Raw genomic sequence first — 14160 nt, 5'->3', positions numbered from 1 at the left:
GATCATCCCGGTGAGAGAAGTGGTTATTTGGGGGAAATAAGAAACAAATTAATGAGAAGCAGAAACAAACTATTAAATTAAATGTATTAATTAATCTTTCACTATCATGACCTAATAACCAAATTGAAAAATCTGTTAGAAACAGCGATCAAGTGTAAGGCCAGAGTCCCTTGTACAAGCCCATGACCTGGTAAGAGCATTTCTTGATCATGCGAAGCTGGAGGGGACCGTAACGACTTTTATGGGTAAATGTCGTAATCCAATAGAAGACTTTAAGCCAACTATGAGAGCACACGTGTCTCTTGTTCGAAGCTTCATTGAGTTCAACAACACTTTCAACATCCAGTTCTGGTAGATCTAGATTTACCCACAACCTTATCCAGTTGACGTGTAAGGATGGACACATGCATGTCTAGCCCATTACTTCACCTTGTCATCAATTCTAAGAAGATTCTCGACGGATTTGGTTTTATATTTTAAAAATATTTAAAAAAAAAATTAAAAATATATATTTTTATTTTTATTTTTTAAAATCATTTTAATATACTAATATCAAAAATAAATAAAAAATATTATTTTAATATATTTTTAAACTAAAAATAATTTAAAAAATAATTATTATCAAACTCTCTTACATGTTATTTGTGTTTGTCGTGCTGGACATTGGCTTATTGTTATATAAACTCTGTTTTTTTCTATCCTATTCGTGCTCATCATAGTATACTCCCACCATTTGTTTTTCTTTGGCTATAAAAAAAATTCAATTTACTTTCCTGTTTTAGTTTTTATGCATAGATGAGTCTATATTTATCAGGCTTATGAATGGCTAGCTAGGTATGGCAATTAGATGATCTAAAATATTTACCAAATAAATTTGATGGCTGCTAACAAAGCCATATTTGCCGTTGCATCAGTATAACCATCAATATCCACCCCCTATCCTCTCTCTCTTTTCTCTCAACTTTCCTCTGTAAAGAACCGGCCTAAACCACCATTTCTTCACAGGAAAAAAAACCCCAAAAAACTAAGAAAAAAAACCCTTCCTCTTATCTTCTCTCTGCGTTTCGCTCCCCTTTCCCTCTCTTAGTAACAGTCATACGTTTTCAGGTCTAGCAGAACGAAAGAGCCAAGAAGAAAATTGTTTTGATTTTAGGCCTCTCTCGGTTGTTACACAAGATAAAATCTGATTTTTGTCATATATAATGGGATTTCTCCATAAGCTATGGGACGAAACGCTTGCTGGCCCCATGCCGGACAGTGGGCTTGGCAAACTTCGAAAGTATGATTCATTCTCTGTACGATCATCACCTCCTGTTGATGCCGCTGCAGCTAATAGCATTGAGGACATGAACATAACTCGGAGCATTACTATTGTTAGGACAAACAGTTCCAAATATTTGAGGAACATTTCCGTTGATCCTTGTTCATCTCCTGTGTCGCCTGCTACCCCTAGCACTCCTACGACACCTCTGACACGTAAGCTTACTATTATGTGTGGTTTTGCATGAGTGAAATTAACATTTAGGATATGTCAACCAATAAATTATTGTGAATGATTGTTTTTCTTTTCCTTTTGCTCTCTTTGTTTATCTCTACTGTGGTACTTTCTACTGTGATGTTCTCAAATTCGGTTGCTGAGATGAGGTTAGAAAAGAAATCAAAATTAGAACCTGGAAGTTGGTTTCATTTCAAATAAATCTTGAAATTAAGAATTTATAGAATTAATTATGGATACGTGAAAGAATCATCTCAATCTAAAAATTTAAGTTGTTATGTGAGGTTTTAAAATATAATTTATATTATTTTTTAACACATCCCTTTAAGTAAAAGCTTTTTGAATTTAAAATTTGCACATACTCATATTATTTTGTGCTTGATTTTTATCAAATAAATAAAGGATTGTGAGATTCAAACTCGTAATCACTTAATTATCAAGGCTATGATATTATGTCAAAAAAATCATTTCAATTGAAAAATTTAAATAATTAAATGAAATTTTAAGATATGATTTAACAGAATAATAGGAATAATAGGAGGGAGCTAAGAAATACTAGGGAAAGAAAAGAAAAAAGAGATATCTTGAGTCATGAATTTAATAGTAATAAATATAGTGAAAGGGCACGGAATTTCAACTTTTCATCAATTTCTTTCATGTCTGTTTCATCACAACCATGCATGAATTATTCCAGAGAAGACCAAGACTTGAAATCTTTACACTAGTTTGGTGTATTGCGTGTAGGATTTCAAGTTTCTTCTTTCCTTCTTTCAGTTTAAAGCTTTAGTTGGCGTTTATGTATGTTAATGTCGACCTTCGGTTATGATGCATGCATGCAGCTGGGATCACAGGGACACCACGCGGGGATTTCAGGAGAATAAAGGCGAGAAAATCGTCAGATGAAGCATTAGAAAGCGGCGAGCCTAGAAGTCTGACTATTTATGATTGGTTCTCTCTCTGTTTTATTTTTGCTATAATCACATTTATTTTCCTTGTTTATGGATGGTCCCTCATGCTTCTCAATATGTTTGTTTTGCAGGATAGTGATAAATGCTTTGGATCGTTGAGAGAGGAAGTGACCATTTTAATTTCTCCAGGTCAATCGGCACCAATATTAAACCTTTGTGCGTAAAGAAACCTTCATGGCCATATATGTGTGTGTATAACCCAATCTGGAAAGAAATTAATTATTGTAAATAAGAAGGTTCTCAATAACCAGAGAAGGAACCACCACTGCTTCGATCTTGGAGTTTCCTGGAGAGGATGGAGTCGGAAAACAGGATATCTGATGATTTAAGACCTGGTTTCACCACAACCTTGCTCATGTCAGAATGTTCATTAGTTTTCCCTTTTCTTCCATGGTTTTGTAATCTGGTTTTGTCCTTTGTATATTTGAATTCTGTATATTGGCCTCTGATACAAAACCGAAACTTATTGAAGCACTGATCACAAATAATTTCAGAAAATATGTGCCGTTTCATTCCTTAACTCAAACTGTATGTGGTGTACTGATGTTTTTTATTTCAACATCTAACAAGTTTTGGACTGCGTGATACAATGCAGTAATCCTTTCCCCACTACCGCAATTTTTATATTTATTGTAGAAATTTTCTGTCGGTATTTGTATTATTATTCCGTTGGTAATTAATTTACCAACAAAATCACTGACGGAAATGCTCCGTCGGTGAATCTTGCGTCGATAATTTTTTATCCGTCGGTAAGTCCGTTGATAATAATAAAATATTATTATCGATGGATTTACTGACAGAAAAAGCGTGCAAAAAACAATTACCCGCTTCATTCCGTCGGTATTTCCCTCGAAAAAATACCGTATGTAATTCCGTCGGTAATTATTTAAAAATATTTTAAAAAAATCCATTTTACAAAACTATAAAATAATTAAATAAATCCTATAAATAAATCAACTAAAAATTGATCTCTTATGAAAAAAAATCCTACAACAATATTCATACAATTATTAAGAGCAAAAACAAGTAAAAATAAAATAAAAAAACAAATATAGTGAAAAAAAAAACACGAAAAAGGAAAAAAAAAAATTTTTACCTTAATGTGGTTGCAAGTGAAGCCACTACCAGAAATTCGCTAAATAGCAACGGATTTACCGACGGAATATTTCTGTCGGTAATTTGAGGTCGAAATTACCGACGGACAACATTCCGTCCGTAATTCAGTCGGTAACTACCGACGGACAATTTCCGTCGGTGATTACCGACTGAATTACGGACGGAAACGTTTCCGTCGTAAAAAAAAAAACTGGTCGCTGACGTGGAGGTTTTGGCGGGTTATTTTTTCAGACGGAATCACCGACGGATTCAAAAAGACAGCCCGTACAACGACCGCCGTTTATATTGCCAACGGAATCACCGACGGATTTGAAATGGCAGATCCGTGCAGTGACGTGTCGATTGTTCCGTCAGAATCATCGACAGTTTCACCGACAGATATTTCGTCGGTGAAACCGTCGGTAAAAGTTAATATATGTCCACCGACCCTTTCCTCCCCTATTTCTCCTTCTTCTTCCTAATCCCAACTCTCCCCATCTGCAAACAACCAGCCCCCCCTCCCCCCCAAACAAAAATCTCCCTCATATCAGCACAACAAGTTATATTTCTTGAAGTTTTGTGGTCACAGCATCCGTGTTCTGATTTACCGAAGGATTTTATCAATTTTTGTAAGTAATTCTTTCTTTTAAAATTTTAACATTTAATTAAATATCAATTTTATCGTTTTTTTAATATATGTATTTTGTTAGTAAATGTACATGTTTTATTGTTATTTCTCAAACAAACTTGTAGTATATGAATGTATAATTCTATACCTGTTATGGTTTGTTTTAGATTTTGTAAGATTGTATTTGTTTGTAAACTGTTAAAACTTTATGGAACTACCGAAGTATATGTGCTGTTTTGAAATAATTAATAGCTTACTTAATGGGTCCGTTTAAAGTTTTGTCAATGGTATTGCGGAGTGGTAATTTCTGTAAATTTATATATTTTAATTTGTATAGACGTTGATAAATGATAATGAATATTTAATATTTATGAGAAGTTGTGATTGGTTTGTTGGATAATCTCGAGGTAAAGTAATATTTTTGCAAGTTTATTTACCTAACTTAGTTAATTAATACATTATGTCATCATAATTTTATAGAGGTTCAATATAAATCATGGATAATCGTTCATGGATGTATCGAGATTCACCCCAAGGATTGCGGAGGATGGATTATTGTAACGGGGTTCAGGGTTTTATTAATTTCGCAACATCTATTCCTAGAAATTTTACTGGAGGCGGTATTAGGTGTCCATGCAGGAAGTGTCAAAACAAAAAGTATCTGCATCAAGATGTTGTAATGATGCATCTTCTACACAAAGGGTTTATGGAGAATTACCAGTGTTGGTATGCAGATGGAGAAGTATTTGTTAGCGAGAGTGAGAGGAGAATGGAAGAAACGGTGGTTGGGTCTACTTCTAGTGCTAGCAACGTGCATGAAGCGGCAAATGACAACACTAATCCTTACAGAAATATGGTTATGGATGCAATGAGAATGAATCAAGGTAATGTCAGTCAATGTCCAATCGTAGAAGAAGAAACTAATGGAGATGCAGCTAGGTTTTTTGATTTGTTGAAAGATTCTGACGAACCATTATGGGATGGCTGCACGAACCACAGTAAATTATCGGCCGTAGCACAGGTGTTCACCATCAAGTCAGATCACGGGTTGAGTGGGGCCGGGTATGACAAGATTATTGAATGGGCAAGAAGCATTTTACCTGAAGGGAACAGGCTGAAAGAGAACTTCTATACTGCGAAGTCCATGATGAAACCCCTCGATTTAGGATACCAAAAAATTGACATGTGCCCTAACTTCTGCATGTTATACTACCTTGAAAATGCTGAGATGACCGAGTGCATGACATGCGGGCATTCCCGTTACAAACCTAGAACTGGCAGGGGAAAGACTCTAGTGGCATATAAAAAACTTAGATACTTCCCCATCACACCTAGACTGCAGAGGTTATTCATGTCACCAAGGACTGTTGAGCACATGACATGGCACCAAGCACACCATGCAGTTGATGGAGTGATGGTTCATCCTTCTAACGGCGAAGCGTGGAAACGCTTTAACAGTGTTCATCCTCACTTTTCAGCTGAATCAAGGAATGTGCGTCTTGGGTTGTGTACAGACGGATTCAACCCATTTGTGTCATTTGCTGCTCCTTATTCTTGTTGGCCGGTCATACTCACAGTTTATAACTTGCCACCGGGAATGTGTATGAGGCCGGAGTTCATGTTTTTATCTATTGTCATACCCGGTCCAAAAAGCCCGGGGCGGAATATAGATGTTTGTCTTCGACCGTTGATTGATGAGTTGGCGCAGTTGTGGTCCTCTGGAGCTCTGACTTATGATATATCGAGGAAATAAAATTTCCTTATGAGGGCGGCTTTGATGTGGACTATCAATGATTTTCGAGCTTATGGAATGCTTTCTGGTTGGAGCACGTATGGGCAACTCGCATGTCCATACTGCATGGAAAACAACAAGGCATTCACGCTAGCAAATAGAGGTAAAGCTTCTTTTTTTGACTGTCACCGTCGCTTCTTGCCACTTAATCACAGGTACAGAAAAAACAGAAAAGATTTCTTTGTTGGCAGAGTTGAAAAAGATGTTGCATCCCCACGTCTTTCTGGTGAAGAATTACATGATGTTGTCTCAGAGTACGGTGACATTGTGTTTGGCCTTCAATCAGGTAAGCAAAAGTTTCCTGGTTTTGGTTTGACTCATAATTGGGTAAAGCGAAGTATCTTTTTGGAGCTTCCTTATTGGAAGAACAATCTGTTCCGCCATAACCTTGACGTCATGCACATTGAAAAGAACATGTTTGAGAACATTTTCAACACCGTCTTGGATGTGAAGGGGAAGACAAAGGACAACATCAAGGCTAGATTGGATATAGCTTTATACTGTAACCGTAAAAATATGGAGTTGGTTTATGGTGAGTCACGGGTCGCAAAACCAAGAGCAAGCTTCGTGTTAGAGAAAAAGGCACAACTGCTAGTCTACAAATGGCTTAAAAGTCTGCATTTTCCGGATGGACATGCATCGAACATATCGGTATGACACGACTGACAGAGGAATCAGAGTTGATCCACACTATGGTCTGGTCGAAATCAACTCAAAAGCTAGACTCCGCAACATACACGATGTCTTTGATTTCGCAAAGCAATGTCAACAAGTTTATTACACATACACCCCTTCATTTAGAAAGGATCGATCAAGAGTGGATTGGTTGTCCGTTTTAAAAACGAAACCTCGGGGTTGTGTTGAAGTTGTTCAGGATGAGAACGAAGACACAAGTGTGCGAGATGAAGTCTTTCAAGTTAGTGAGGTGGTTGAACCATATCGAGTTGCTCCTTCGATTGAATTGGAAGAAAATTCAAATTTTCGTGTTTTCGATGATAGTCTTGTTGATGTTGACGCAGAGGAGTTGAATTTTGTTTTGAGCTCTAGCGGACAAGCAAATATCGATGAAGAAGATGATATTCATATTGAAGATTGCGATGAAGGTGATGACAATTCAATTGATGACGAAGAAGAAGAAAATTCTAACTAACTACCAAAATGAAGCCCTATGTAAAACCCTTTTTTTCATGTAATTTAGATTATAGATGATATATTTTGAAACACAAAATAATTAGTTGAAATGCCACAATTACGAAATAATTACTTGAAATAATTATTGATCATGGATGATATATTTTGGAAAATAAAATAATTACTTGAAATGCCACCACATCACCGACGGACACACCGACGGCCTTAAATCCGTCGGCATTTCACAGAGAGTTCGAAAACAATTACTTGAAATGCCACCACATCACCGACGGACACACCGACGGCCTTAAGTCCGTCGGCATTTCACAGAGAGTTTGAAAATAATTACTTGAAATGCCACCACATCACCGACGGCCTTAAGTCCGTCGGCATTTCACTGAGAGTTCGAAAATAATTACTTGAAATGCCACCACATCACCGACAGCTACACCGACACATTTATATCAGTCGGTACGTTGTTGGCGAGTCAATTTTACCGACAAAATTCCCGACGGACCGCGCGAATTTCAAATGGTTGTGCATTAAATGCATCTCTGACCGCGTCATATTGCCGACGGATTTACAGACGGACCACGAAAAATATGAAGGGTCATTTTGAATTTGGTGCGAAATTCAAAATTTACCGACGGATTTTTAACACATCACCGACGGAATAAATTAAAATAATAATTAATTTTATATCCTTCGGTGAATCCGTCGGTAAAACTGCCATATAAGTTCCAGCGACCGCCCCTTCAGCTCATTTTTTCTTCTCCTCAGTTTTTCAACTTAAATTTCGATTCTTTTCCTCTCCGTTCTTCAAAACTGAGACTTCAATTTCAATTTTGTGAATCTTTATCATCTTCATCAGTTTAAAAGGTATGTGTTTCTTCTATTTCATTTTACTTTAAGGGTTTTTTTTGCTTTTTTTTTTGTTATGTTTTTTGTTTTGGTGTATTTTTTGTAATGTAGATAAAGTCTATAGTTTTTTTTGCATAATTCATTGCTAAAGTCTATAGTTTTTTTTTTAATTTATTGAATATTTTTTATTGTTGTATTGGCATAATTATTATTAGTTAATTTGTTGAATATTTATTGTTAATGTTGAATTTACCGTAGCATTAGTAATTGAATATGTTGGAATATTAATTTTACTCTATTATTGCATGCTTTGTGTTTAATTTTTTCCATTTATTTTGATTGTTATTCTATAGTTTTTTTTAATTTATTGTTTTGTTGTATTGGCATAATTATTGAATAATTTGTTGAATTGTAATTTTTAATGTTGAATTTACCTTAGGATTAGTAATTGAATATGTTGGAATAATTAGTATAGATTGGGTAAATTGGTTGTGGCTATTGTTAATATGTGCAGGTTTGTGGATTTGGGTAGTATCCGGTATAGGGGAGGTGCTGTCGAATTTTTTTTTTACATTTGAATTTAATTATATAATTATTTGTATAAAATTGTGTAGATGCTTAGAACGAAAACTAGAGCTGTTCGATCAAGTATGGTCGCAGCTGGTTCGTCTAGCGGCGAGGATGATATTTTCTTAGGTGCCTCTCAAGAAGAGGCACCTACACCACCTACGCCGTCAACCGATGCTGCCTCTTCCAGCGGTACTTCACAGCGCAGAGGCGGCATGCCTTCGCAGCGGAATCAATTTACCCGCAAGTACGAGGCACAGTGGAAGGACGACCTTTCAATGTAAGTTTGTTAAGGTTTTAGTTTTTTAAAAAAAAATTACAACATAATTTATGAAGTAATCACTATTGAATTTATTTCATTTATTTTCAGGTTCACAAACATTGAAGCCGCCCGAGTAATATCATCGGCGTTTAAATCGTCGATGGAGATTCCATTATTTCAATGGAGTCAGATATCCAAGCATCCTGAATGAATGCCTCAAATCAATGCATGGTTTAACAGGTTTGAGGTTGGTATTAATTTATAATTTTCAGCTTATTAATATAATTGTAAATAAATTATTATTTTTATTTAAACTTGTTTATTTATACACAGCACAAATTCTGCTGGGACAGTGAGCATAACACTGTTGTAAGGAGGGTGTGGGAAAATCACGCGGCAACTAGGTAAGATCGAAAACAATACAAGATTTTTTTTAGACAAAAATTTATGTTTTGAAATGTAATTTTTGGTTGTGTGAAGTAGGTTGCGTGATTTTTGGTATGAAACACAAAAAAAGGCAAAAAAAACCGCGAGGGATAGGGGTTTCCAAGGCTGGAACGATGTTGCAGTTTGGAGGGATTTCAAACCGATATACATCCCGGAAGATATATGGCCGCACTATCTTGAGCACGTGACGTCTGAGCGGTTCACACGACGCTCACAGTCCAGTGCTGGCAACCGGAATCGGCCAATTCATGGCGGGGTGACAACGCACACTGGCTGCTCCGTTTCGTTTGCTGCACATGCGAAACGGATGGTAAGATTAATTTAAATGAAATATATCGTTAAATTCAGTTGTTGTTAATATATCTTTTTTCATTATAAGTTGCGTCTCTTGGACGTGAGCCGAGCCCGATGAAGCTGTTTGTGGAGACGCACGTGCGGAGTCAAGACCGCCAGAAGGGGGCACAACAGTTCGTTGATAACCGTGCTCAACATTTCGTGTTATGTTTGTTCAACCATTTTATTTTGTAAGTTATTATGTAAGTTATTATGTTTATTGTATTGAATATGATCATTATTTTTTTATTATTTTCAGGAGACCTATAATAATCGGTTGATGGAGAGATACGGGGACGATATTTTGACCCATCCGGAATTCGATCCGGATTTGTGGATGGAGGTTGGCTCGTCAGGTGGACCCGATAAAAATCGGGTTTACGGGCTCTCCAACACTACGGCCGACAACTTGCGGTCGACCCGTAGTATTTCAACCGTTGGGAGCTCCCAATCAATATCGAGCTCACAATCTAAGGAGTTCGTGGCCTTGCAGCAACACACGGCTCAACTCACCGAGAAATACGATAACCTATCAGCGGAGTACGCACAACTCAAAGCGTCTCATGCACAACAAAGAGCGGAACAAAGAGCGGAGTCTGAGCAAATCAAAGCGTCTCAAGCACAACAAAAAGCGGAGTATGAAGTGGCTTATGAACAACAAAAAGCGGCTTATGAACAGTTTCGTGAAATGATTATGAACATGGCAAATAGTGGAACATGTGCGCCTAATCTTTTTTGGCCGTATAACCACCAGCCTCCTCCAGGATCTCCTCCTCCTCCTCCAGCTCCACCTTTATATTAATTTGTAATAAACATTATTTACCTTTAAAACTTCATTTAATATTTTTCTTGAAACATATTTAGTTTGTAATGAATATTATTTAATTTTGTTTTTTTTTATGTTTAATATAAATTTTATTTGCATAATTGGTTTGTATTAAAATTAATTTATATAGTTTTATATTATATATCCTAAATAATTTTTTAAAAACAAATTCAAAAAAAAAATATTACCAAGGATTTTACCGACGGATTAATTCGGTCGGTATTTTAAACACTCACCGACAGACTTACCAAAGGAATTAATTCGTCAGCATTTAACAGTAGTTGCCACTAGTACCGACGAATTTACAGACGGATATATTCGGTTGGTATTTCATACACTCACCGACAGATGTACCGACGGTTAGTTTCCGTCAGTCAATCACAATATCACCGACGGAATAAAAATCCGTCGGTATATTTCAAGCGGGAATCTTTTTTTTTGCGTCTAAATTCCGTCTGTAAAACCATCGGCAAATGGTTTTTTTGTTTTTCCGACAGATATAGCGACGGAAGGGGGAATCACCGACGGAAGGAAAGCCGACGGACGTATTCCGTCGGTGATGACGTCGGTAAAAAAATCACTGACGAACTTCTAATCACACACCGACGAAATTTGTCCATCGGTAAAACTGTGAAATCTTGTAGTGAGCTAAGAAGAGAAAAAAAACAAATTTGTAAAGTATATTAATTAAAAAAAAAACTAAGAAGAAAGGAGAAGAATACATACCTGAGCATAAAGGAGAAGTGAAGGAGTTGAGAAGAGAAGAGAAGAGAAGAGAAAGAAATGGATATTTATGTTTTTTACATATGGGGAAGAAGAAGAACAAATGAGCCCCGTTTGTTGTGAAATATTAATAATTAAATATTAATATTTTTAATCATTTCGTCGGTGATTTCATCTGTAATATTTAATTTAAATTTTCAATTTAATCAAAAATTTTCAGAAATCGTCAAATATCACCGACGACTTTTCAATCCGTCGGTGATTCCATCTGTAATATTTAATTTAAAATTTTAATTTAATCAAAATTTTTTAGAAAACCGTCAAATAACACCAACGACTTTTCAATTCGTTGGTGATTTTATCTATAAAGAACAGTAATTAACAGTGCAACTGGAAAGTGAACAGTTCCAGAACTCTCTGAAAAATACCGACAGAATTTTCCGTTGGTGATTCTCTTTGTAATTGACATAATGAACAATGTTCACAGGTTACCAAACGATTTTACCGACAGATTTTACCGATGAAATAAATTCCGTCGGTAATTCCGTTGGTAAAATCATCACGTCATCGTTTTTTTTTGCTTTGTTTTAATTATTTTGTTTCCCACTGTAATTCCCTTAGTATATACCGAGAGAATATTACCATCGGTAAAATCTGTCGAAAATTTCCATCAATATTTCCATTTGTATTATCAATTTTGTGGCAGTGCCCACTATATTATTGTATTTGACAAAATTGTGATTATTGAGACCCACGCCTTACTTCATTCACCTTGCATTATTATTAAAAATAAAAAACATTGCAGTCATTGTTAAAATTTTAATGTTTTTGTTTTAAATTATTTTTTGTGTTTTGACATTATTTTGAGTCATAAATAAATTTTCTTAAAAAACATTATTTTAATATATTTTAAAATAAAAAAATACATTAAAAAACAATTATTGAGAATACCTAAATCTTGCTTCATTTAAAGAAGTTTTCGAATATACAATTGCTAAATTAAGCACACTTATTTATTGCATGTTGTTATTTGTTATTAACTTGTTTTTTTTATTTACTTTGCTTTAAATAGATAATATATAAGAACTAAGCGACTTCCCCGATTAAAACCTTTTGATTTTATTAATTTCTTATTACATAAAAACAAAATGCTTCGGCTTGCAATTGTTCATTATAAATGTTTGATTTTCCTATGATTTCTTCATGTATCCACATAATCTCTAACAATCCATACTTGTGTAATTAACAGTATCCTCAAAAGGTAAACGGTAGAAATGCTAGGAATTTTTAAATTTTGGTTAATATTGATTATGAATTTTATGTTTTATAAACATTGATTGTATGGTTTAGAGAAAATATTTAGCAAGATGATTTGGAAAGTAATATAAAATCATCATTGTACTTCAATTATCAATTAATTAAGTTTTTGAATTGATATAGTTATTTTTCACAATACCAAAGCCTTAGGAGTTGTTTGTTTGATGTAAATAGTTTTTTTTTTTATAGAAAATGGTTTCCATGTAAAGTGGATTCCAGAAAAATAAATTATTTTTTATGTGTAGTAGTGTCATGTAAAATGAATTCTAAAATACTTTTTAGTGTTTGGCTATGTCATAAAAAATAATTTTTTAATTTTTTTTTCAAGTTTATTAAAAGAATAAGGACCAAATCTTACAAATAAAAAAAATTAGAGGATGAAATTGAAAACAATTATAATTTCATAATCTATTTTAAATAAAATAAATAACAATAAAAAATGAAGACCAAATCTAATAGATAAAAAAGTTAAAAAATGATGAAATTAAAAAAAATACAATTTCATAAATTATTTTAAATAAAATAAATAGTAATCAAAAGAATGGGATCCAAATCTGATAAATAAAAAAAATTCAATTAAGAAAATGATAAGAGAGAAAATGAAATAACAATCAAAAGAATGATGACCAAAGTTGATATAAAAATCAAATTCTAAGAGGTGAAATTGAAAAGAAAAGGATTCAAAACAAAATATAAAGTATTAAAAAGATTGATGATTAAATTTGATATAATCAACAAATAACCATGCATTTCTAATTTTTTTTCACAACTTCTAGAAAGTGTTTTCCATATAAAATAAAAAGAAAATATTTTCTTAGAAATCAAGCCAAATTTTTCTTTGAGTAGATAGTATTTCCCATTGATAATTTTTTCTAATGGTAAACAAATATAAGAATGTTTGAAAAAATAGTTTCCAATAAACCATTTTTCATGAAACAAATGAGGCCTTAATGATTAACCAATTAAAAGTTAGAATTTCATCATCCTCATTTTCTTTTATTAAATTAATAAAAATTAAATATAAAGTAGCGATGATTTTATACAAGTTTCAAACTAAAAAACATTTCACTTAAAAGCATGTTTTAAAGAATAATATAAAACTATTTTTTGAACCTCATCTACTAACTTTAAATTTTTTTAAAAAAAACTAAGATGAGTAATCCTGCTAATATATACATATTTGTAGGTAATAACTGTGAGATCCAAGAAAATAATTTCATTGATAGTGTAATTAGCAGAAATTATTTGATATTCCATCCTAGTTAAGAACTATGTTAGTATGGTTTTCATTTGGAATGGAAAATTATTATTATTATTTGATGAATAAGAAATAAACAAAACGAATATTTAGGTTATGTTCGATTAGTGTCTCGTGATAAAAAAATAATAATAATAATAAAATAATAAAAACAAGTTTAATTAGAGAGACAAAAAAAACATAAAATAAATCTTTTTATAACAGCTTTGAAATAATTATTTTATACTTTCAAAACAAAAAATAAAAAATATATATCCTCTTTATATCCATTATTTTCTTCAATTGCATTTCTATCTCGAGATAAAACTAAATATTATCTAAGAAAAGATCGCACTAGCAACAACTCCTGCAAAGTTGAGAGCATACTCGACCCAATAATAACAGGCACAATTAATAACAAATTAAAAATAAATTCCTTTTATTTTTTCCGTTCAAAACTTTATTAGAAACTATTTTC

At 33.7% G+C, this 14160-nt stretch overlaps 1 protein-coding gene across 5 annotated transcripts; it reads left to right on the top strand.

Moving 5' to 3' along the window:
* Positions 1–694: 694 nt before the first annotated feature.
* On the top strand, positions 695–2983 carry LOC7483567 (dormancy-associated protein homolog 4). Of its 5 annotated transcripts, none has more exons than XM_024597137.2 (3): positions 702–1476; positions 2347–2424; positions 2535–2983. In XM_024597137.2, the coding sequence occupies exons 1-3, from the start codon at positions 1203–1205 to the stop codon at positions 2537–2539; spliced, it is 357 nt and encodes a 118-aa protein (XP_024452905.1). In that variant the 5' UTR covers positions 702–1202; the 3' UTR covers positions 2540–2983. The 5 variants fall into 5 exon arrangements, with proteins under 5 accessions (XP_052307161.1, XP_024452905.1, XP_024452903.1 ...); XM_024597135.2 differs by having other exon boundaries at positions 2347–2443; XM_024597136.2 differs by having other exon boundaries at positions 2335–2424.
* The last annotated feature ends 11177 nt before the right edge of the window (positions 2984–14160 follow it).

Source organism: Populus trichocarpa, chromosome 3, assembly GCF_000002775.5.
Source record: "Populus trichocarpa isolate Nisqually-1 chromosome 3, P.trichocarpa_v4.1, whole genome shotgun sequence".
NCBI lineage: Eukaryota > Viridiplantae > Streptophyta > Magnoliopsida > Malpighiales > Salicaceae > Populus > Populus trichocarpa.
The sequence above is the reverse complement of the archived record's forward strand: the minus strand, read 5'-3'. Positions and strand labels throughout refer to the sequence as shown.